This window comes from Sphaeramia orbicularis, chromosome 19 (assembly GCF_902148855.1).
Source record: "Sphaeramia orbicularis chromosome 19, fSphaOr1.1, whole genome shotgun sequence".
Classification (NCBI taxonomy): Eukaryota; Metazoa; Chordata; class Actinopteri; order Kurtiformes; family Apogonidae; genus Sphaeramia; species Sphaeramia orbicularis.
Window position 1 is genome coordinate 39,518,163 of NC_043975.1, and position 22,955 is coordinate 39,541,117.

A 22,955-nucleotide genomic window follows, 5' to 3' on the forward strand; every position below is an offset into this window, starting at 1 on the left:
CATACATATATTTGAAAGTACTCCAATATTAAAACTGCGCAAGGCCATTGGACCTTGAAAAAGTAGATCAAGGTCACCTACTTTCAGTAGGTTTCTGGTCCATGCCAAGATGCATCCACAGTATAAATCTGGTGCAGATATCTCAATGCATTCTTCAGATAATATGGATAGATTATGTTGAATGGACAGACGACAAAACAATTACAATACCCCTTTGGTCAGAAGTTGGCGAAGGGGTAAAAACCACTATCCATCTGCTTTATGGACATCTGCAACATTTTCCACTTCAAAACAAAACACAACCAAGTAATGTATTAATGATTTTATTTGTTAAAAATTACTTCAATTGCATGATGGAAAACTTGGATCTTGTTTTATGCAGCGCCTATGTTGCCTTAGGTAATGGTCCCTACCATTTCTTCTCTCAGCTACAAGATCTCTGCTGTTGAAGGGAACTTGGATTCTTGATGCAGGCATTTCCACCTGCACCAAACAGGGAGTTGAGGGTTTAAGTACATCACTATAGTTCCAATACAACTCAGATATTGTACGGTGAAAGGTACATGTGTAATATTTGGACTCTTTAGGATCATTCTGAAAAACTGTATTTAGTGTGCACCTAATACACTCCAAGTTAGCAGTCAAAGTACGAGAGAAAAGACAGTGAACTGGTCTCAACTAAACTTTTAGAAGGCAACAGAAGACAATCCTACAGAAACAGAAAAAAATGTAATGAGGCAGTTTGAGATGTTGCTTTCCAGCACTGATGGTAAACAAGTTTTAAAACAGTTTATTTTAGGCAATTCAAGTAATATTCCTGTGGCTTAAGCAACAGATACAAGACACATTTAGAAAGTGTTTTGAAGCAGCAGGCTGGTTGGAAATTTGTCACGAGATTAATGAGACGGTTAAGAGAAACAAAGTATTTGCTACTTCCTAGATGCAGTTGAGCTAGTTCAGATCACTAGCACTTCAGATTCTAATCACTAGCATCGTCTACATGGACTTTAATATTCCACTAATAAGAATAAAAATGTATCATCACCTCAAACAGAGGGCATTTCATCAGGTTGAGAAGACGGTGTGATGATCTGTCTAACTGGCAAATATCAGAACTTAATAATCATTGTAGACTTTTAATTTGGGTGACAAAATATGAGAATTGACAAAAGTCAACCATTAGAAAAAACTTTGATCCTTTAGAAAAAACTTAGCATCCATTTAAACAGGTTGGAATTTCAAGTTAAAATGATTTCAGATTGAAGGAATATAGCCCATATAAGGACAGTTTCTGATGGAAATAGAGTGAGACTAAACGAAGACACTAAGGACAGAAAAACTGAACAGAGCCTTAGAAAATAATACTAATTGAATGGAGTAAGCAAATTATCAATTCAGTCTCATTCATGAAGTTTGTAGCTGCGGTGTAGGAACATTTTTCATCCTGAACAAAATACTTGACAACACGGCATATTTCTATAAATCATTATGCGGTGACTCATCTGTCACTGATCTGGCGTCTTATAAACCAGGCAAGATGAAGTAAAGCACCAAAAACATCCTCATGCATTTTAACTATAATACCTGTCCAGGCTAATCACCTTGTGAAAATGTAGAAATCAAAAGGAATGAAAATAATACCAACAGCTTTAGAATTAAAACCCTGGTCAATAGTGACAAGAGTAAAGAGGTGGTGAAACACTTGGAAGACCTACGATTGTCTCTAATTTGGAGGAATTTCTTAAATGTAATTGGAGGCGTCCCAAGTGCTGCATTCCTCTTGATCTAAAGTTGCTCCATTTGCCCGTACTGGCCATACCGTCACAGAAAAGACCCACACCCTCGAATTTAAACCGAGGGATGAGGGCTAAAAGGAGCACTGTGATCTGACAGCACTGGTATTGGTCCCTCCCCGTTTTCCTCCAGATTTGTGTCTTCTGTCTCTCCATCCCCCTGAGACTGATGTGCATGTTGAAGCTTAATGATGAAGAACTAACGCTTTCCTTTGGCTTCTTCGGCTTCTTTTTCTGGAGAGAGGAAAAGAAAGAGAACGAACACGGTAAAAGGACTGAACTTATATAGCACATTTTATACACGTTCATGGTGCCCAAAGTGCTTTACAAGGCCTCACATTCACCCATTCACACACACACACTCATACACCAACAGTTGCCGCCATGCAAGGCACTACCAGACTGGACTAGGAGCAGTTTGGGGTTCTTGCCCAAGAACACTTAAACATGTGGACAGTCGGAGCCAGGATTCAAACCACCTTTGGTCATTGGATGACCCACTCTTACCAATTGAGCCACAGTCACCCCTGTAGTCAAACATGTAGGGCAAAAGGGGCTTTTAGAGAAATAATGAACAGATAGCATAAGAAAAGACAATGCCAACCTTGACACTGCAGGACACCTGTCTTCACCCTTACTCCTGCAGAGAACTATCAGTGAACCTGACTAACACCCACAGGAGCATGGTCATGTGGGTGTTAGTCAGGTTCACTGATAGTTCTCTGCATGACCTCCAGTTGCTGTCATCACTGAATCAATGCATTTCCCCCTGGGATAAATAACATTAATCCATATATGTATATCCATGTCCATATAGCATACTAGCAGGGTTTGCCTTGGAAGTTGTGCAGACTCTGTGCTAATATTATTAAACATCTATGGTGTGCCAACTCATGCTATACATTTTTAACAGCCTCAAACAGCCTGTTGATACAGTATAGCTCTATCACTATAGGGCTTCTGCTTGCTTTTTTCAGGTAACACCTGAGCATTGAGTTTCCCTTCAATGATGACCACTAACATGGTAACAGTTTGTCAAATTTGATTCCTAAATGACAAGTTGTGTGATTTGTCTGTCAACTTATGGGTAACGGAGAGAGGGGAACGATAGACAGTGCACCAGATAGTTTCCATATCTCTGACATAATTTAGATACAGTGTTTCCCATTAAAGATATAGACTGAGGCTACAGTCCAGCTGATTTTGCGCCACCAGTCTTATGAGGAATCTAAAATATTCTTCTTTTCTGATGTTTCTGACAATGCAAATTAATTTTTTGGATGAACATGAAGTGCACTGTTAACAATGAAACGAACCACATAACATACATTTCACAATATAAGTGTGTGCATGCCTGTCCACAAAACAAAAAGCCTAACCAAACCCTAAACCAGTAGCCTTTAAAACGACAAGAGCCGTGGCGATTTCTCAGACTGCAAGGGAAGCCCGGCTTCCCCTAAAATTACAAAAATTAAATGGTTAAATATGTACGGTTGTGTTGACATTTCATTGACTACAAATGTATTAGAACACGTTCATCTCAAAGATGAGTTCGTTCAGAATCAGCTTTATCACAAATCAATGGACGCGATGTTGTTCACTTCTCATCCATTCCCATTGTGCTGTTTTCTCATTCGATCTCTGCTCAGTGCATTTGCCCGTATACGCCGGGCGTCTATGGGCTTCAATGGGACTGAGTGGAACAGTTTTTTTCATTGCCTCAAAACTGGACGGTAATTGGATAAATGCCACGATGTTGTCCCGCCCCTGAACGCCGGGCGTCTCTGGGGGTGAATGGAACTGTGGGCGGAGCTCTGCCGAGCTGGACGCCAGAATCCCACGTGCTGATTGGAGGATCAGTCGAAAGGCTGAATCCCGTTCGATTGACAGCTATTTTGAGATCTACTCCTTCACTGACACAGTTCAGTTTAATACCGTCGTGCATTCTGCTGTGAAATCAAGAGAGAAACCACTACGAAATTACTTGTTCATTTCTTGCACTGTAAGTAAAACACACTCATTGGACTTCCTAGTTTCAATTTAACATAATTTCAGTGTTTTCTTGTTTCAGTTACATAGTTGAATCATTTCTTGTTCGAGTTTAATATCGTTTTGTAGATAGTTAAATCAATCAAACTGTCGGCTAGGTCGGAGTGAAAGGAGCATCTCTCTTTTAAAAAGGCTGAAGTCTTACACTCGCAACACAATGGGCCAAGGCAATCTAAGCAGCCTAGCTCTGCTGGCCATTAAGAGGACACTGGTCAAGTCCCTGGAAAAGACACCTACTTTGTACGATAAGGTCTCTGACCATTTTCTTAAAAAGGAACGGAGGGCCGAATTTATGTTTAAGTAACTTCACAATTTTTTTTTTTTAATGTAAGCCAACAATGAGCTTCCCCTGTCTGAAAGACAAGCAGCTGCCACTGGACAAGAGCTAGAGGTGCAACAGAGAGATCAACCTAATTCAATGAGAAGAGTATAAATGGTATAAATGCATAAATATTAATGTGGTTTGTTGTTTGTTAACTAATTACAGTTTGTCAGTATCTGACATTTAGTTATACAGTAAACATATCAGCTCCTTAACAGAATCAAAGAAACCCAGCAACATTGTCTTTAAAAAAGAGAAAACTTAATTCATCAGATAAATCTGGCATCAGATAATCAGTCAATAGTGCTATGTGTGTTTAGAAACTGGTGTGTACCTAACCCTAACCCTTTATTGTGCTTGGATTCTCATAACAATGTAAAGTAAAATGGACAAACCTGCTACCACTTGTCCACTTTCTCATGGGGTGAAAAAAAAAAACTTCATTACTGATGACATTGCACAGCAAAAAGATAGAACATAATACATCTATGAGTTGAAGCAGAGCTTGAAACAGCCCACACAAGGAGACGTAAATTCCCATGGTAATGGGGACACTGTCTGTCCATTATTGTGCCTGTGCAAAATTATGAGTATACCAATAGTAAATGCAATAATTTTACATTATACAACCAAATAAATAAAAATAATAATACTCTGAACACATTCACACATAGCATTGTAACATTATGCAGTCGCAAAATAAATAAATAAATAAATGATTAGACCACCCTTGTTTTCTTCAATATCTTGTTCATTTTAATGCCTGGTACAACTAAAGGTACATTTGTTTAGACAAATATAATGATAACAACAAAAATAGCTCATAAAAGATTAATTTCAGAGCTGATATCTAGCCATTTTCCATGATTTTCTTGATAATAACCAAACTCACTTGAGTTCTTACATGAATAGCTATAGCATTGTACTGCCAAAACCAGTGCTTTTAGGCATTCCATGTTTTCTGTCTGTTTTTGTCACATGATACACACAGGAGTTAGTACTTGATTGCATAACCACTGTTTCTGATGAATTTTGATGGTCTAATGAATTTTTCCATGACTGTACATATTAGGATAGGGTGAAAAATGAATAGCTTCCCAATGAAAGATGAATGCCAGATTCATGAAAATTAAATCCCTTTGGATAAACTTTCTTTCCAGGTGAGTTGTACTTTATGGCCAACTTTATCCTCTCACTACATCAGTGTTCCAGGTGATAATTTTAGGATTGCCATGACTGTAATCATGACTTTGAGCCAGATGACCACTCCCCATACTCACCTGATTCAGCCACAAAGGGAAGAATTAAGACAGTCTATCTTTCTTCCATCTGACATTTATCATTCATAGCTTAGGAAGTCCATAGCTTCATCTTTTTTCTTGTATATCCCAAGTGAATCAGAGTGCAATTTGAACTGTCAAGATGATTGTCACATTTTGAACTTCACAAATTCATTTTGTCTGTGTTTTTAATGGGCCCCACTCACCCTTCCTGAGTTCTTCTCTCTTCTTTGCTGCTTCTTCTCTCTGTTTTTTGATGATGGCAAGTCTGGCCAGGTCAGCCCTCGCCTGTTCAGTCTTCCCCTCAAGATGGAGCTTCATGTAGCGTTCTTTTGATTTCTGTTTCTCTATCTCCTCTCTGACAGAGGAAAATGATGCAGAGGACAAAATATTATCTGTTAGAAAGCCTGAAGACATTGTAAGCCGAAAAGAACAAACACCCAAACAACTCAGAGACACCCACCTCTCTCTGCGTGACAGCTCCCTTGGTGCACTGACATCAACATCAGCCACCTTCTTGTTCTTCTGAGACACCCGGTTGGGATTCTCTATCTCTATAAGTCCCTCTACTCCACTCCTCTTCTTGGACTGTATGTGAATAACAAATCCTTTAAATGGAAAATCCCTTTTTTTCTACTTACATTCCAAATTTTTTTGGTGAAACTGTTGTGCTGCTGTCTTGACCAGGACTCCCTACCAAGACAACTGTTGTATCTCTATCACACCTTCCTGGGTAAATAACAGAAATAAATTCATCTTCACTCACCTCACAGTCATCATCACTACTGCTCTCTTCATCAGACTCTGAAGAGCTCTCTTTCTCTGCACCAGGATTTTCTTCCTGATAAACACATAAAAACAATCACATCAAAGCTGTTCTACAAGTTGCTTGCCCGTGTGTCACACAAAGCTCAGTGTTTCCTGTGGAACTGACCTCTTGGTGTGGTAATTGGGGGGGTGCGTGCGAAGGTTGGCCAGTTGGGTGTATACATGGGGCGGTGCGGTCCATGTCGCACATACCTCTCAATGGGTAAGTGCGAAGTGAAAGTGAAACTTAACACGCATTACTAATTCCTCTATGTCTCCCGCTGCTGTGAAGCTCATTTACCTTTTCTTTACCACCTGAAACTTTGCAAACTTTCATTTGAGGGGGCAGGAAGTTTATTCATGGGGGCATTGTCCCCCCCAGCAAAGACGCCTACAATATATTACACATATCTACAATAAGTCTAATGCGACAGTGATGATTTTTTGGTATGTGTATTAGGGCATTAACTGAAAAGTCGTTTTTTCGACATCGATGTCTGTGGCACAAGTCGACGTTACTTTGGAGGAGTCAACTAGTCGTGTGTTATTCTCTCTCTCCCTTCCATCACCCGACAGTGCCCGAGCCGTCATTCAACGCATGTCGATACTCACATCTTTCTACATGAAAACATGGAGTGCAGCGAGCGGTAGTGATGCGCGGATCAGCGGACCCAGCTCAGGTTGGTGCGGGTCCAAAAATGTCACTTTATTTGCAGGGCGGGTCAAAAATTTCCACAAAGTGGTTTAAAAACAACAAAAAAAACACGACCTGCACATCACTAGCGCAAGGCCAAGACTTAAGGAAGAAGACGACTCAGAGTAGGATTACTAAACTTACTGTGACCTAGAAAAACTACAGTCTCAGTAATGTTCTGTGATCCATGTAAGCACCACCAATATTGAATAATAATATGAACAGCCAGTATGTTTGGATTATTCCGTTCATTTATTTCATGAAGACAAGGCGCTCTTTTCTCTAACATGCTGCGTGTCTTTTCTGCCGCTGTCTTAACTTTTTCCCACTTTATGTTGTTCAGTTTAATTTAAAAGAAAATTCAAGGTGTTGGCCTATGTTTTGTTTGGTTAAATGTCTGAGAAGGACTGTTGATGCTTGTGTCTTAGTTTTTTATTCTGCTCTTTACTGTACATTGTTAATGTTACAGTGAACATTAGTACAAGTTGCTCACTGTTGAATGGCTATGTGTCTGTGTTGTTCCTCCGCTGTCAATGTGATGACATCATCATACAGCAAGTCAACTCTACTTTGACTTCACTGACAAATAAGTCGATCTGAAAAAATCTGAAGTCACTAATGCCCTAATGTGTATGGTGGACACAACTGCGAGTGGAAACGCTCACTTACCATCTCTTTCTGTGCTCGCATCTGTCTGTCAATCTCATCAGGGTTGCTGAACTGCTTTCCTCTGCCCTTGTGGCCCTTTTTTCCTGAAAAATAATCGTCAGAGTTCAATACAGTTAGACAGAAGACGTTATAATTCATCCAACATGATGATGGAAGTGTACAAGACCTGCAACACAAGGTTTTTAAATCAATGGAAGAATTTGTTTTAGATAAATTACATTCCTAACAGGTCCCTCAGTGGTGACCTACATGGTTCACAGCGTGTTAACAAAAACACATGGGCAGTCAGGTTTTAGCCAATTTGACAGAAAATCTCTGTAACAGTGAGGGACTTAAGTCTATGGACATTTGTAGAGAAATTTTAAGACATGTCTTTTTAGTTTGTCTTTTTCTTTCAATCCCTCAACATTCGTTGGAATAGGTAAGTCTTAATCATCCGTTTGCAAACTTTGATATCCTTCATAACTATCTGACAAATTGGAACTCTATCATGGTATATGTAATTTCAAATTATAGCAATGGTGTACCACAATACAATACAGTTGTGAAAATTTAATTAAGAAATGTTTTTGTAAAAATTGTTTGGAACTTCCAACAACTCCTGATGAGAATTACAATGTTCTATGTCAAATTCACACTAATAATTTCCTTCCTGCATCAATGCCATGTGAAGAATTCAAAACCACCAACCAACCAAAAAATAATGTCAAAAAGGTTTTTTTTTGCACGATAAATGATACATTAACTTCAGATATTTTTCTTTTGTGACAAGATATTTGTCATAGAGGTTATTTATTTTTGTTGTAAGTTATATCATTTAATTTTAATATCTTAGTGCTGTGATTTTTCAGGCTTGAGTGACTACACTGTGTATTTCTCCCCATACGCCTTTACTTTGCTCTGTGAAGCACTGTAAACAACAACTCTAAATACGAAAGTGCTATATAAATATATGCTGACATGTTTCAAATGAATGTTGAGATAAAGTTAGGTGCTAAGAGAATACAAATTAATAGAGTAACCCCTGATCAAATACAAACAAACTATTTTCTCAAACTGATCGAGCTGCACTGACGACTGATGTTTTTAACGGTGAAGTTTGTACTGACGCCCTTTTAAAGGGCACAGTACAGTGCAAGCGTTGCTGTTTTGTATCTTATATGGTACACATCTGGGACCCTTAATATCTTTAGTAGTAGCTCTCGAGTTCAGATCTCACCATACTGCAGTGCGTGAACAAAGGCAGCGTATGTTAGTATTGAATCACAATTGATGACAACTGAGGGCCAGTTCCTTTCACCGGCGAGTGCCTGACTGGATGTGTTGGCAAAAATAGCAGAAACTCGGGGGTGAAATGTCTTCTAAAATGCTGAAATACACGAGCAGTCACTATCCGCAGATACAGTATTTAAGTGAATCTAATAACATGAAAATGTTTAAGCGAAAGGCACATGGCGTTATCATTAAATGTTAAATATTAATAAATGGCAAAAATACACTATGTTGGTGGACTTAATTACCAAAAAGCTGCTGTGTCAGGCAAAGACGTAACGACTAACCACTGATATATGTACTTTTCTGAAGAGCTCATAGCCTCAAATACACTGTTAACCGGTTAGCATGTCCGAAGCTAAGCATGTGAAGCTAAGCATGTTCATACTGAGCTACTTTAGCTAACAACCTGCTAGCTGCGATCCACTATCTAAAATATCATGCTACTTTAATACTACCGGCGATACTTACCACCTCGTGGCATTGTCGAAACTAAAGTATATACACTTCAGCTCCGATATAATTTCAATACTTTGACAGTTGTAAATTTACGTGTTGGAAGAAAGGGCTACACACTGCTTCGACTCTCCCGCTACCAGCGCCACACCGCTGCAGTCACCGACAACCGCCTGCGCAGTTAGAGTCAGTCAACGAATCATTGTACTGATTATTTGACCGACACTAAAATCCACCAATGAGCTGCAGACTACGAATGAGTCACGTTGCATGCGTCGATGCAATGACAGGAATACTGAAATTACGAGGGGATTTTTTTTAAACCTCAAAAAATTTTGAAAAACTCAAAACTGTAGGATTCAATAGAATTTCAAAAGAATATCGTTAACATTAGCACCATTACAGAACCAAAGGAGTATCAAAGATTAATGGAAAAATATAACAAGATTTAAGTTATGAGTGCGTATCTGTGCTGTGCTTAAATAAAATTTAGTGTCATTTCGTTTAATGCTCTTTAATACTTCTACACTACTCTATCTCAGGTCAAATATTGTCATGACTCTAGCCCATTAAAATATATATATTTTATAAAATGTGTATACAAATCCACATTTGATTATGGCAGTTTTGGTATGTTAAAAATATATAGGATGACAAACAAATAGGATGAGCAAAGAAGAAAATACATTAGAATACATTTCAAAATTAAATTGAGAAAACAAGTATTGTTAATGAAGTGTTTAGCTATTACTGCACATTTTCTCTCTTATTAAAAAACAAGAAGTCCCTCCAGAGCAGCCAGTATAATTCTGTAATGTAAATTGACTACACACATGGCACATTCACTATCATTGAGTTAATCCATTTCCTATTGAGGTAACACTCTGGCGGTTGATATAAAGCCTGTTAGGGCTGAGGTAAGTGCAGATAAACATGATCCTTTTCCAAACAGACACACTTGGATTGATTCAGGTACAGTCAACCCTGAAATATTGATTTACCCTTCCACAAAGGCAAAGTTAGTGGACAGACCCAATTTGCATGAATAGTAGAGCCTTAATATCTTTTCTCCAACACATGATATAAGGTAGTAAACCTGTTTCATGCAGAGAGTGTAAAACACTACTGATGTAATATCTTATATGTAGTGTATAGGCTTTCCTCAAGAATATGTAGCTTGTAGATTTTCCCTTGTGAACAAGCTAAAACTGGGCCAAACACCCCTGTCAGTGGTACAGTTTAGATCCTGATGCTAGATAACATTTTCACAGTGGCTGGAAGTTGCATTAGCTGGTATCATCTTATATAAGATGGAAACTAAATAGTTTTTTTTTAGGTAGTTCAAAATACAAAATGTTCCTCCCTTGGTAATTGCCTAATTATAGTTGCCCAATTATTCCTTATTTGAAAATATCTCCATTAGTGTGATTTATTAAACTCAAGCTAAACTGTGTGCTAAGCTCTTGAATGGGTCAAAATATTTTTCTCAGAAATCAGAAAATCAATATTTCTTATCTCATTAGCAACTAGAGATGACAAAAAATTTACAATGAATATATACATTAAATGACATCAGAGCATTTATTGCGTTTAAGAAGCTTTATCTAGGTATTCATTTTTTATGTAACTTAATACCAACTTGTTGGGATGAAAAAAAAAACAAGAAAAGCATTTTCTTCACTTGAATTAATTTTACTTTAAATTTCAATAGAAAACACAGTTGTTACAAAATGGAATGCCACCCAGAAGTAGCAGTAGTAGGTCAGTAAAAAAAAACAAGTGATAAAAGCAGTTAGCACAGTAACAGAAAATGTTTTGAAGACTAAAGAATTATCAATTCCTTAATTTTTGTACTGTAAGTATGAGTAAACAAATAAAGAACAAAATAATAAGGTTAAACTCTAAAACCAAAAGAGCTGATTTAATAATTTATTTCTTCCTTTGATGCATCATAGTTTCCATTTCTTTCTCCTTCAAATGGAATTCTACAGTTGTCTCTGTCAGCTGAAACAGAAAGGACAAAAAATTAGATAAAGCGGTATCAACACGTTACAGCATAGTAAGTGTTAAAAGTGCAAGTCTAACTCTTACAGCCTTACAGTGTCAGCAGTGGTGTAGTCCAGGGTATATGGTGGTATACGGAGTATACCTACTTATTTTTCAGTCAGTATTGGGTATACCCACTTCTAAATCCCCCTAATGCACACCATTCAGTAGTATCTGAGCCAAATTGCCCATGTTTTCCCCTAGAATGGCAAAACCATGACCCGCTCTACTCTGCCTCTAATTGGCTAGTACTTGGTACCTTCACTGATTAGATTGGTTGACTTTAGGCATGAGGACTGATCAGTAAATCGGAGGCAGAGTAGGGTGGGTCATGCAGAGGAAAATATTGCTAACTTAGCACCAGAGCCAGGGCTCTGCTTAGCGCTGGCCACCTCTGGAACCTGATTGGACACCTCAGGTGCCAGTGCCACCCCAGTTGACTGACCGGTCACTGCACATCTCATTGAAAGATGCACGAGTATTGGAAATGTGAACAAGTAAGGCAGAATAAACACATTTCAAATGAGTGACACATATCGAGAGAACCTACTTTCATGGAATACATAATTCTGAGGTAAGTTGAGGTGGTTTCCAAATGAGTCACTGTTTTAAACTACTGGTCATATGACTGTGCATTTAAAGAACAGATTTTGCCACCAATAGTTCAACCATGCAAGTAGGCTAATATTATGAAAGGCTAATGTTATCCTATGTTTGCCCCATGTTGAATACATTTGCATTCATGTAGCTGCTTGTGTGACCAGTAACACCTACAAACTGCTCCTGATCAAGTCATGATCATTTTATAATAGTGAGGAAATACTACTGACAGATTTTTGGGTAAACTAAATAAATATGCCGCGTTTCCACTACGTGGAACTGGCTCGACTCGGCTCAGCTCGACTCAGATACCAGGTACAATTCCTGGAGACCGTTTCCATTACAGGATACTACCAACTTTAGAGTACCTGGACACCATAGTGATGTGGCATGTTACTTCCGTGTCATCTCCTCAGAGTTGCTGATAAACTCGCTCATTGCGTGTTGTCTCGTCAAGCTCATGCTGAATTTTTACATCTGAACCACCTTGACAAACCATGGTGTAGTTTTGCAAGCTGTCATTTTGTGGATTAACCTACCGCTATATTTACTGTGAACTTCCGCATCTGTTTTTTGTAAACCAGCGGGTCACAGAGACAACTCTCTGACCAATCAGTGGTCTGCAGTGCTTACAGGTCACATTTTAGTATCTGTTCCCCAGTCTTGGAATCTTGGCGGAGGTGATACCAAAAAATTAGTACCGGGTACCAGAATCCAGGTCCTATTTTGTAATGGAAACGCAAAAAGGCAGAGTCAAGTCGAGTCGAGCCAGTACCAGGTAGTGGAAATGTGGCATTATTTGTCACTGTTTCTAAAACTGTGTTTTTCTGGACTATAAAAAAAGGGCAGAAATTGAGAGTATACCCACTTCTTCAGGGACCACTACACCACTGAGTGTCAGGAAAATGATATCAACTTGTGAGCACAGTGGTGTGGAGCCAAGTAAATAATATAAAGCCATAATTCAAGATGGTCATTTCTCACCATATCCATTAGAATTTCAATCTTCATTTTCAGAAGGTTGTTTTCTTCCTCCAACTGTACGTTTCTTTTCCTGAGGCGCTGAAGTTCTTTAGTAGGCACATTCCCTCCTGATTCTGTTTCACCAAAAACAGAAAAGGGCAAGCATGAAAGCTTTGTGGGCAAATCACACAATGCACAGTGATCAGGAAGCTATGGCTGTAAGATGTTCTATGCACTTACATGAGACAATGTAATATTAAAATGCTCAAAGGGTCAATCACACCTGCAAAGTTTGGATTGTACCCACTAATAGTTCCCTACTTGCATTTGTAATCTGCTCAATTGTCCATGTACTGTATTTCAGCACAGCAATTGGTCCATAATGAAAACTGGAGAGCACAAAAAAATTAGATGTCTGTACACACAGAGTTCTTCACTGTCGCAACTCAACTTTCACATATTTTGCATTTTCTCTAGTATTATGAATCTGCAGCATAACACATCCTAATGAAATGTTTGTCAAAAAGGGCTACAGCTGTTAAAGTAACTCAGGCAAGTACAAAATGTGGTTCATTACTGTCTAAAATAATGATGTTCAGGTGTCACTAAATGTACTGAGTATTTCTTAGAAACATGGGTAGCGATGCTCCCTTTAGTGCTAACAACTGCACCATCCCACAGTAGCTAAAATGATAAATGCTTCTCTGAACCCCAAATGAGGCTGTGTGCATTCACATTTGTGAAGCTGGCAAATAGTATTTTAAATTACCTGTTATCCATTGTCCATCTTCAAATTTCCAACTCTGACCTGCAATATTCATTACAGGAGGTCCATATTCAAGGCCTAGTTCTAGTTCCCTGGTTGAGTGATCCAACTGAGAGAGATGAGGAGATTAAAAGTAATTTAAAAGTAAATAAATAAATAAGTAAAAATCTATACAATATGTACAAGCAGTGTTGCAGTCACTGAATAACTAATTGCCAGTTACATAAAACAACATCACAGAATTAAACAGAATACATTTGCTAAGGTAAAATGTATAATAGAATTATGGTTACATAACAAAAATTGCTGAAAGAGATTACACAGAAATATAGTAAAACTATATTACACACTTTTCTCTCGTCCCTTTTCTTCCGTTCCTGTAAGAGAACAGGGAAAAGTGCTTGGTAAACTCACCGTGTGAAGGCTGGACAGAGACGCACATTTGCGAGGTGGAGTCTTTTTCGGACTAAATGTGCTACCAAATAGGGGCATCTTCAAGGAGTTTTTTAGGTCCTGAAATATAGTACACAAACAATAGCATTTATTTTATTTTTTAATGGCAGAAACACGAAATCTTATTCTTATTCTAGAAAATGTTATTGTACTTTTAGAATGTAAGCCCCTTTTTATGTATTTGGCTGTAACCGTTCAGCCTGAGCATACTTTCCTATTTCTGTCATTGTTTAACGGGTTTCTTCCAGTATATTTAGTACTTCGTAATCCATGTGATGTGATATTGTTCGTTTGTCCAGGACAACAGACGGAAATTAGCTTCTCTGCTTAACCTGGTGCATGCATCTTTTTCTTTGAACTAATTCCAATACACACTGTCTTGTAATTTAATACATAAATACTAAAAAAAAAAAAAAAAAAAAAAAAAAAAAGGTTTTTTATCGTCCCTCACGGTGCATCGCAGAGGTAAAGCTAACGCTATTTAGCTAACACTACTTTTCTGTGAATACTACTCATACCTGCAATGTAACTGAAATAGATGGTTACGTCACTGATGGGTTAGTAGTTGTTGTGTCACTGAAAAGACATATCTAAGATATTTACCTCCATACAGACTACTTATTTAAATCCCTAATGCGGATCTTGGCTCTACGTTATCTCACAAAACAACCATTCTTACTACTGCGCAAATGCGAAAGTTCTATTTAAAAAAAAAAAAAAAAAAAAAGGCAAGTCTCCAAAATAAAATATAATTGTCATGTAAGAATTTCGAACATATATTTCGGATCAATAGTTTAGCACAAACTCAAAGTATAGTATTTTTTAGATGCCTATTTAGGAAGTTTATTGATATATTTTGAATGCTTAAAGTAACATTGAGTCAAAAGGCTACCCCTATAATCTGAGGATAATGGAACCGTCCGAGAAAAGTACATCAGTACTTCAGTACATCACCATGGTGACGCGTAACTGAACTTCCTTTTTCCACAAATTACTTCACGCGAAACATTATTGAGCTCATATTATTTTTCGGAGAATAAACATTGTAAATAAATGCGTCACTAGTGAGCAATAATGCCAAGACAGTGAGAAAATATGAACTACACGCATCACAGTGTGAATGTGTGGGCGAATGAATAATGGATCAGTAATGTAAAGCGCTTTGGATGCCTTGAAAAGCGCTATAGAAATCTAATCCATTATTATTATTATTATTATTATTATTATTATGAAAAATGTAGTCATAGCCTGCTCTATTGACTTTAGAAGATATCGGTTCCTCCTTCACATTGATGTAGCCCCAGTGGCCTAATGGATAAGGCACTGGCCTCCTAAGCCAGGGATTGTGGGTTCGAGTCCCATCTGGGGTGCTGTGTCTTTTTACCTTCTGAGGAAATATTTAATTAAAAAAAAAAAAAAACTTTGTTATTGTGCTTTATTGGAGAATAATGTTTCCACACAATCAAAGCTGCACATACCAACAAAAAATGTACAAAACAGGGATCATGGAGTCATCTCTCAGGTGAAGCTACTGTGAAAAGAAAAAGTAATTTGCATCCGTGAAGGTTTGACTTGCTGTTGACATGGAGAAACAAAGCATCAAAATATGTGTTTTGTTGAGCATATTAACTGTAACAGTCTAAAGTTACAGTGAGTGTTGTGAAATAACTTTATTCTATTCTATTGGACTGATATACATACATAGGTCATATACATAGAAATTAGTTATTCACCAGTTTGTACATAAAATTTATAATGATTTTATTTTATTGGTTTAGTCGTAATTTTTTTTTTTGCTCCTAATGTAGGCTTAAAAAGATAAGAATTTTAGCTAATTATTTTTTTCCACATATTGGTAGAAACAGCAGTGGTTTTATATTTATTAATCATAGCGAAATTGGAAAATTTTCAAGTTTCATTGTAGGCTACTACATACGACATTAAATTTTATAGAGGAATTCAATTCATCCTAATAAACTCAGTGCTGGAAGAGTGGATGAGTGTGTATATAAATATATATGTATATTTATTACATTGGTACACAAAAAGAAGAAAATATTGCAATTATTTTCACTTCAGCTCAGTTTAATACTATTCATCAAAAATGTGAAAAGCATTTATGTATTCAAGGAACACTCAGGGGACTTAAAATGATATTAAAATTAATTTAGTAACAGACTGGTAATGCAAAAAATGCTTATTAATGATGCAAAAGATTGACATGATCAAATCAATATTTTCTGAAGATAGTGACGGGCCCTAATCTAAAAAAAAAACAATCACATTTTAGCTCTCCTCTGCTGAATAATGTCAAAGGATGAAATATATTACTTTCTTTTTACTACCATGTAGTATTAAAAAATGTGGTGACTGATTTGCTGGGGGGTGGGACCTTTCTGCTTGACACCATCAACCATGAAATATTACTCACAAAACTGCAAAGATATGGTATAAGGGGGATTATGCTGGACTGGGTAGAAAGTTTTTAAGTGGCAGAAGGCAGTTTGTGAAATTAGGTGACTGTGATTCATCATGTTTAGACATTGCTTGTGGGGTCCCCCAGGGGTCAGTATTGGTTCCTAAATTTTTTCTTCTGTATATAAATGAAATATATGTAAAATGTCTAAGGTATTGCACTTTGTGTTATTTGCTGATGATACAAATATTTTCTGCTCTGGGGATAACTTGCAAATATTCAAGGAGGAAGTCACTATAGAAATGAACAAACTAAAAATGTGATTCGACAGAAACAGGTTATCATTCAATCTTAGCAAGACAAAAATAATGATATTTGGTAATTGTGGAAATAATTCACAGGTAACAATAAAAAATATATGGAATTGAAATAGAGAGAGTTCAAGAAATAAAATTTCTGGGGGTAACCACTGATGACAGAATCAGTTGGAAAGCACATATCAAACATGTACAAACTAAAGTCTCCAGAAGCATTACAATAATAAATAAAGCAAAAAAAGGTTTTGGATCGGAAATCTCACCACACTCTGTACTCTTCCTTAGTCTCATCATATTTACAGCACTGTGCTGAGATCTGGGGCAACAACTACAAGACCTCATTACAGCCTCTAACCATCATTCAAAAAAGAGCAATAAGGATCATTCACAACGTTAGCTACCAGGAACACACAAACTCATTATTCTTACAGTCAAAATTACTCAAGTTCACAGACATTGTGGACTATCAACCACCTCAAATAGTGTACAAAGCTAAAAAATAATCTTTTACCAACAAATATACAGAAATTATTCAGTATTCATGAGGGGGTTATTATTTAATGGGGTAATTAACTTTAAAATTCCCTTAATATGCACAACTAGGAAGGGTTTTTGTGTTTCAGCCAGTGGGGTGAGACTGTGGAACAGATTTAATATAGAGTTAAAGCAAATGTCCAAGCATGAAAGAATTTAAAAGGAGGTACACAATTTTTCAGAGGTACAGGGATGAGGGAGGTATGGGTATCACGGGGTGTTATAAAGATGTACAAGTATGTGGTATGTGTATGTATATGTATGTACTGGTGTGTATGTGTATAGATCTGTGTATGAATATGTATTTACATATGCATGTTATTGTATTATGTGTTTATGTAAATCATATTTGTTCATAATAACATGAAGCCAGAAACCAAATTATTTAATAATAAGTATAAGTCATATTATGGTATACACTATAGATATGCCTAGACTAGAAAGGTTATTATTGTTATTAATTATACAATATAAGGAGAAGGGTTGGGAGTTTATAAGTTGTACTTCTTCTCACTCATTTTTGAATATGTATTATATGTCTTATGTTTAAGTGTGTTGTTCATTTATTTTCTTCTGTTTTGACAATCATATTCGAAATAAATACATCAATCAATCAATCAATCTGTAACGGTGGGTCGCCGTTACATCCGGTCGCCGTTACGTCGGATGTTAATGGTATCAGTATATTGTATAACTTATGTAAGCAAAGCATGAAGAAATAGACACACATTAGGTTTAAATATGTCTTTATTGGTTATTGTATTGTTTGGAGGGTGATTCGGAGGTGGAGCGGGTCCAGCGGGGGAGGGTGAGCCATGTGTGCGGCGGTCCTCTTTTGCCGGGCGTGCGTATGGTGCCTGTGTATAACAAAGTGCGTGCATGGTGAATCGTTAAAGGTGTATAACAACAGTAAACTGCTATAAAGTTAATGTATTGATATTTTTTTTGAATATGGTAAGGAGTAGCAGACGCCGAATTATCTGCATGTGGGCTTCCGTTTCCGGTGCGTCCGGCCATAGGCATCCCCGGGTGGCTTGGACGCTATTTAAAGGTTCCAGGAGGGGAGCGCAGATGGGGTGGTTGAAGGAGGGGTGTTTTGGTGGCGGGATAAATGTAGATATGTAATATATATGTGTTTGTATAGTGGTGTTTGTATATTTGGTTTGTCTTAATCTTTGTAAATAGTGTATTTTATGAGTTTGTGGTGTTTTTAAAATTAGAAAGAACTGTTCTTGGTAGGATAGGTAAATTGTGTTTCCCCTGTGGAAAAAATGGATTAGTCGAGTTACATACACAGTGCCTTTTTGTATATATAGGGGTCATTTAGTGTTGGATGTGGTTGGTGAAGATTGTGTTGGTTTTTGACATGCTGAAGAAAATAAAGAAAATTAATTTTTTTTGCTACAATCCTGGGTTCATGCTCCTTTTGAAATGCGCCTTGACCGCTTGGGCTATCACAAGTGGTGTCAGAAGAAAAAATAAAATAAAAAATAAATAAATATATATATATTTTTTTTGAAAACCTTTCAAAGGAGCAGCAATGACCAGAGGAGGTGCCAAAAAGCAGCATGATGAACCAGAGGAAAGTGAACCATGTACCACAGCAGACCAGCAAAAGGCCTCAGCAGCATGCAAACCAGATAAGTTGGAAGAGCTGACAAGTCTGGTGAAGTCCCTGGTGCGTTCTCAGACAGTACGAGACCAGCAGATGGAGAAAGAGGCAACACGCCAAGAACAAAGATGGCGGAGCATGCAACACCAAGTTTTTCAAATGCAAGCTCAGGTCAGTGAGCTGAGAGAGGACTGGCAGAACAGAGGTGAGCAGCATGGTGAAGACAGTGAGGGGGAAGACCAGGAAGTAACGGGCGCCCATGCTAGCCAGCAGGAGGAGCCACCACCAGTGCAATCCCCAAGAGCACCGTACTGAGAGCCTCGGCTGATACCACTCTCTCTTGAGGATGATATTGAACATTACCTGACAACGTTCGAGAGAATGGCCACTGTCTATCGCTGGCCAAAGGAAGAGTGGGCTATTCAGTTGGTGCCTCTGCTCACAGGTAAAGCATGAAGTGCTTATGTGCTCATGGACATTGCTGACGCTGAAGACTACGACAAGGTGAAAGAAGCTGCCCTGGCCAAGTACGAGATCACAGCAGATACCTACAGGAGAGGGTTTCGAGCCCTGAACATCTACCAAGAGGAGACACCGCAGGAGCTCTACGTGCGACTGAGAGACTTGTTCAGCAAGTGGGTGAGACCAGAGAGCTCCACAGTAAAAGACATTTGTGAACTGCTGATCCTGGAACAGTTCCTGAGGATGGTGGACCCAGAACTGGAGGTCTGGATCTGTGAGCGGGACCCGAAGACAGCTGAGGATGCTGCCCAGCTTGCAGAAGTGTTCCTGTCTGCTAGATCTGGGAGCTGGAGACCCACCTTCAGCCGTGACAGCTTTTATGCCACCCGCAGTAAGTCCAATGGGGGTGAAAGGGGTGGTCAAGCTCAGGCTAGGCCTCAGTCCAGCAGCAGACAGTTCACCAGCAATAGATACACCAATAAAAAGCCACACTCCACAGTGAAGCAAGACACACGCTGTTACCAGTGCAATGAGCTCGGCCACACCCAGTACACTTGCCCAGCCACTAGATCAAGCAAGCCATCTCTCTTGTGCACAGTTCCTAGGCCCACCCACCCACCACCTCAGCAGGCAGAGGTTTACACAGCACCAGTGTTGGTCAACGGTCAGCGTGAAAATGCCTTGTTAGATTCTGGTAGCTTTCAGACGATTGTGTTGCCCAGCATTGTACCTAGAGAGCTATGGAGTGAGGCAACAGCTAAAATTGGTTGTGTGCATGGCAACCATAGAGCATACCCTACTGCAGAGGTTTATTTGACTGTAGGTGGCCAAACCTATCTCCTCCTAGTAGTGTTAGTGCCCAGTTTACCATATCCAGTCATCCTCAGTAATGATGTCCCCACACTGTTAGATCTGATACATCAGGCCAGGGTGAAGTCACTTACCTGTGAGGGACAGCAGCCTAAGGCACCAGTCCAGTCAGGGAAGGGGCAGCAGCCAGAAACAAATCCTCCAGTTAAAACCTGCAATATGGTCACAACTAGGGCTCAATCAGCACAGAATACTCTTGAGCAGTTATCCTTTTTTGGTGCAGATCTAGAGAGTGGTCCAGCAAAGCAGCCAAAGTCCAGAGCACAGAGGAGGAGAGAAAAGGTTCGAGTGACAGCTAGGGAACAGCATGAGGAGGTCACATAGCCAAACCAGCCCTTAGATATAGATATTCCCTCTGATGTAGCGGCACTTCAGAGAGCTGATCCTGCTTTGAGGCCTTGGTTTGATAAGGTGGCAGTGGTTGAGGGTGACAGACAGACCAAAGTAGATTGCTTAGCTGAAGCTAGCTATGTGATCAGGAAGGGCATTCTTTACCAGTGTCAGGGTGAAGTTATGGCCTTAGCTTTGCCCCAGAGTCTCACACAGAGTCATGGAGCTAGGACACGCAATTCCTTGGTCAGGTCATCTTGCTTTTCAAAAGACACTGAATAGAATCTCCAGAAGGTTCATATGGCCAGGCATGTATACACAGGTGAAGGATTTTTGTGCGTCATGCAGTACATGTCAGCTCATGTCACCTAGGGGAGTAGCTCGGGCCCAGTTACAGCCATTACTAGTAATTGATACACCTTTTGACCGGATAGGGATGGATGTAGCGGGTCCCCTGGAGAAGAGTAGCTCAGGCAAGAGGTGCATCCTTGTCATTTGTGACTATGCCACACAGTACCCAGAAGCTTTTCCCCTGAGATCTGTGAAGGCTAGACAGGTTGCAGATTGCCTTACGCAGCTGTTTTCAAGGGTAGGCATCCCAAGAGAGATCCTAACAGATTGCGGCACAAACTTCCTGTTGCAACTGTTACAGCAGGTGTACAAGCTGTTGGGGATTAAGGGTATTAAGACCACCCCATACCACCCCCAGATGGACGGGCTGGTGGAGAAGTTTAACCAAACCCTAAAGAACATGCTGCGGAAGTTTGTCTCACACACAGGCTCTGACTGGGACCAATGGCTGCCATACCTAATGTTTGCATACCGGGAGGTGCCCCAGGCATCGACAGGATTCTCTCCCTTCGAGCTGCTGTATGGACGTCAAGTTAGGGGACCACTAGACCTGCTGAGAGAGCACTGGGAGAGTTCATCAACCGAACAGGACAATGTTGTCGCCTGTGTGTTAAAGATGAGGGAGAGGCTCGACCAGATGACTGCTTTTTCCCAGGAGCACATGAGAGCTGCACAGGCCAACCAGAAAACCTGGTATGACAGGAAAGCCAGGGAAAGGACTTTTCATCCAGGCCAGCAGGTGTTGCTGCTGCTTCCCACCAATGACAGTAAGCTGTTGGTCAGATGGCAAGGGCCATACAAGATCACCAGGCAGCTGAGTAAGGTCATGTATGAGCTCTTTATGCCAGAGAAACAGAAGAAACATCAGTCTTTCCACATCAACCTGCTGAAAGAGTTTCAAGTTCCTGCTCAGCCATGCCAGCCACAGCAACAGTTGCCGCAAATCCTGCAGCTACAATAGCAACCACCTGTCCAGCAGCAGCTCTTCATCTGTGCCACAGAGGAAGCAGAGAGGAAGCAGTTGTTTCCCACCAGCAGCACAAAGACCAGTTCAGTGGATCTCTCACATCTCCAGCCTTACCAGCAGGGGGAGGTAAAGGCACTGTTGGATCCAGAGTTGTTTCAGGAGAAGCCTGGCTTCACAACTCTGGTCCAGCACAAAGTCCACCTGAAGCCAGATGCTACTCCTCATCGCAAGTGCTATAGGATCCCTGAACATCTTGTGATGAAGTTGAAGAAGGAGATCAACCTGATGTTGGAGATGGGCATCATTGAGGTGTCAACCAGTGAGTGGTGCAGCCCCATCGTGTTGGTGCCCAAGAAAGACGGTTCACTGAGGTTTTGTATTGACTTTCGATACCTCAATGCTGTCTCAAAGTTTGAGGCATACCACATGCCTTGGATTGATGAACTGTTGGACAGAGTTGGGAAGGCCAAGTACATCTCCACACTGGACCTGAGCAAGGGATACTGGCAGCTGGCCCTGGTGTCTGAGACCAAAGAACTGACAGCCTTCAGAACACCATATGGCAACTTTCAGTTCAGGGTGATGCCATTTGGTCTCCAGGGGGCACCAGTGACTTTCCAGAGGCTCATGGACCAGGTCCTGAATGATGTCCAACAGTTTGCAGCAGCATACCTCGACGACGTGGTCATCTTCAGCCAGACCTGGAAAGAACACCTGGCTTATCTGTGGCGGGTCCTCCACCTGATAAAGTCAGCAGGTCTCACTATCAACCCAAGCAAATGTGCTTTTGCCCAGCAGCAGGTGGAATACCTGGGCCATGTTGTCGGCCAGGGGGTCGTCAAGCCACAAGTGGGGAAGGTAGATACCATCCACGCCTATCCAGTGCCCATGACAAAGAAGAAAGTTAGGTCTTTCCTGGGTCTGGT

At 39.7% G+C, this 22,955-nt stretch overlaps 2 protein-coding genes and 1 non-coding gene across 4 annotated transcripts; 1 reads left to right on the forward strand and 2 right to left on the reverse strand.

Annotated features, from left to right (window-relative positions):
* Positions 1-307: 307 nt before the first annotated feature.
* Positions 308-9,523, reverse strand: pdap1a (pdgfa associated protein 1a). Its single transcript, XM_030121507.1, has 6 exons — positions 9,358-9,523; positions 7,615-7,697; positions 6,211-6,285; positions 5,908-6,032; positions 5,651-5,802; positions 308-2,027 (listed from the first exon to the last, which is right to left on the reverse strand). Exons 1-6 carry the CDS (start codon positions 9,368-9,370, stop codon positions 1,993-1,995), a joined length of 483 nt encoding a protein of 160 aa, XP_029977367.1. The 5' UTR covers positions 9,371-9,523; the 3' UTR covers positions 308-1,992.
* A 541-nt stretch (positions 9,524-10,064) lies between these two features.
* On the reverse strand, positions 10,065-14,854 carry cby1 (chibby 1, beta catenin antagonist). Of its 2 annotated transcripts, none has more exons than XM_030163026.1 (5): positions 14,774-14,854; positions 14,132-14,230; positions 13,721-13,826; positions 12,973-13,085; positions 10,065-11,346 (listed from the first exon to the last, which is right to left on the reverse strand). In XM_030163026.1, exons 1-5 carry the CDS (start codon positions 14,777-14,779, stop codon positions 11,272-11,274), a joined length of 399 nt encoding a protein of 132 aa, XP_030018886.1. In that variant the 5' UTR covers positions 14,780-14,854; the 3' UTR covers positions 10,065-11,271. The 2 variants fall into 2 exon arrangements, with proteins under 2 accessions (XP_030018886.1, XP_030018887.1); XM_030163027.1 differs by having other exon boundaries at positions 10,069-11,346; positions 14,689-14,843.
* A 613-nt stretch (positions 14,855-15,467) lies between these two features.
* trnar-ccu (transfer RNA arginine (anticodon CCU)) lies at positions 15,468-15,540 on the forward strand. The gene has a single exon. It is a non-coding gene; the product is annotated as a tRNA-Arg (tRNA).
* The last annotated feature ends 7,415 nt before the right edge of the window (positions 15,541-22,955 follow it).

What these genes read in the sequence shown, in the direction of transcription:
- pdap1a (XM_030121507.1), bottom strand. An exon ending in TGCGAGCACAGAAAGAGATG is followed by an intron (nt 6,286 to 7,614) that starts GTAAGTGAGCGT and finishes TGTGTTTATCAG; the next exon opens with GAAGAAAATCCTGGTGCAGA. An exon ending in GTAGTGATGATGACTGTGAG is followed by an intron (nt 6,033 to 6,210) that starts GTGAGTGAAGAT and finishes ATTCACATACAG; the next exon opens with TCCAAGAAGAGGAGTGGAGT.
- cby1 (XM_030163026.1), bottom strand. An exon ending in AGATGGACAATGGATAACAG is followed by an intron (nt 13,086 to 13,720) that starts GTAATTTAAAAT and finishes TTGGTGAAACAG; the next exon opens with AATCAGGAGGGAATGTGCCT. An exon ending in TTGAAATTCTAATGGATATG is followed by an intron (nt 11,347 to 12,972) that starts GTGAGAAATGAC and finishes TTTCTGTTTCAG; the next exon opens with CTGACAGAGACAACTGTAGA.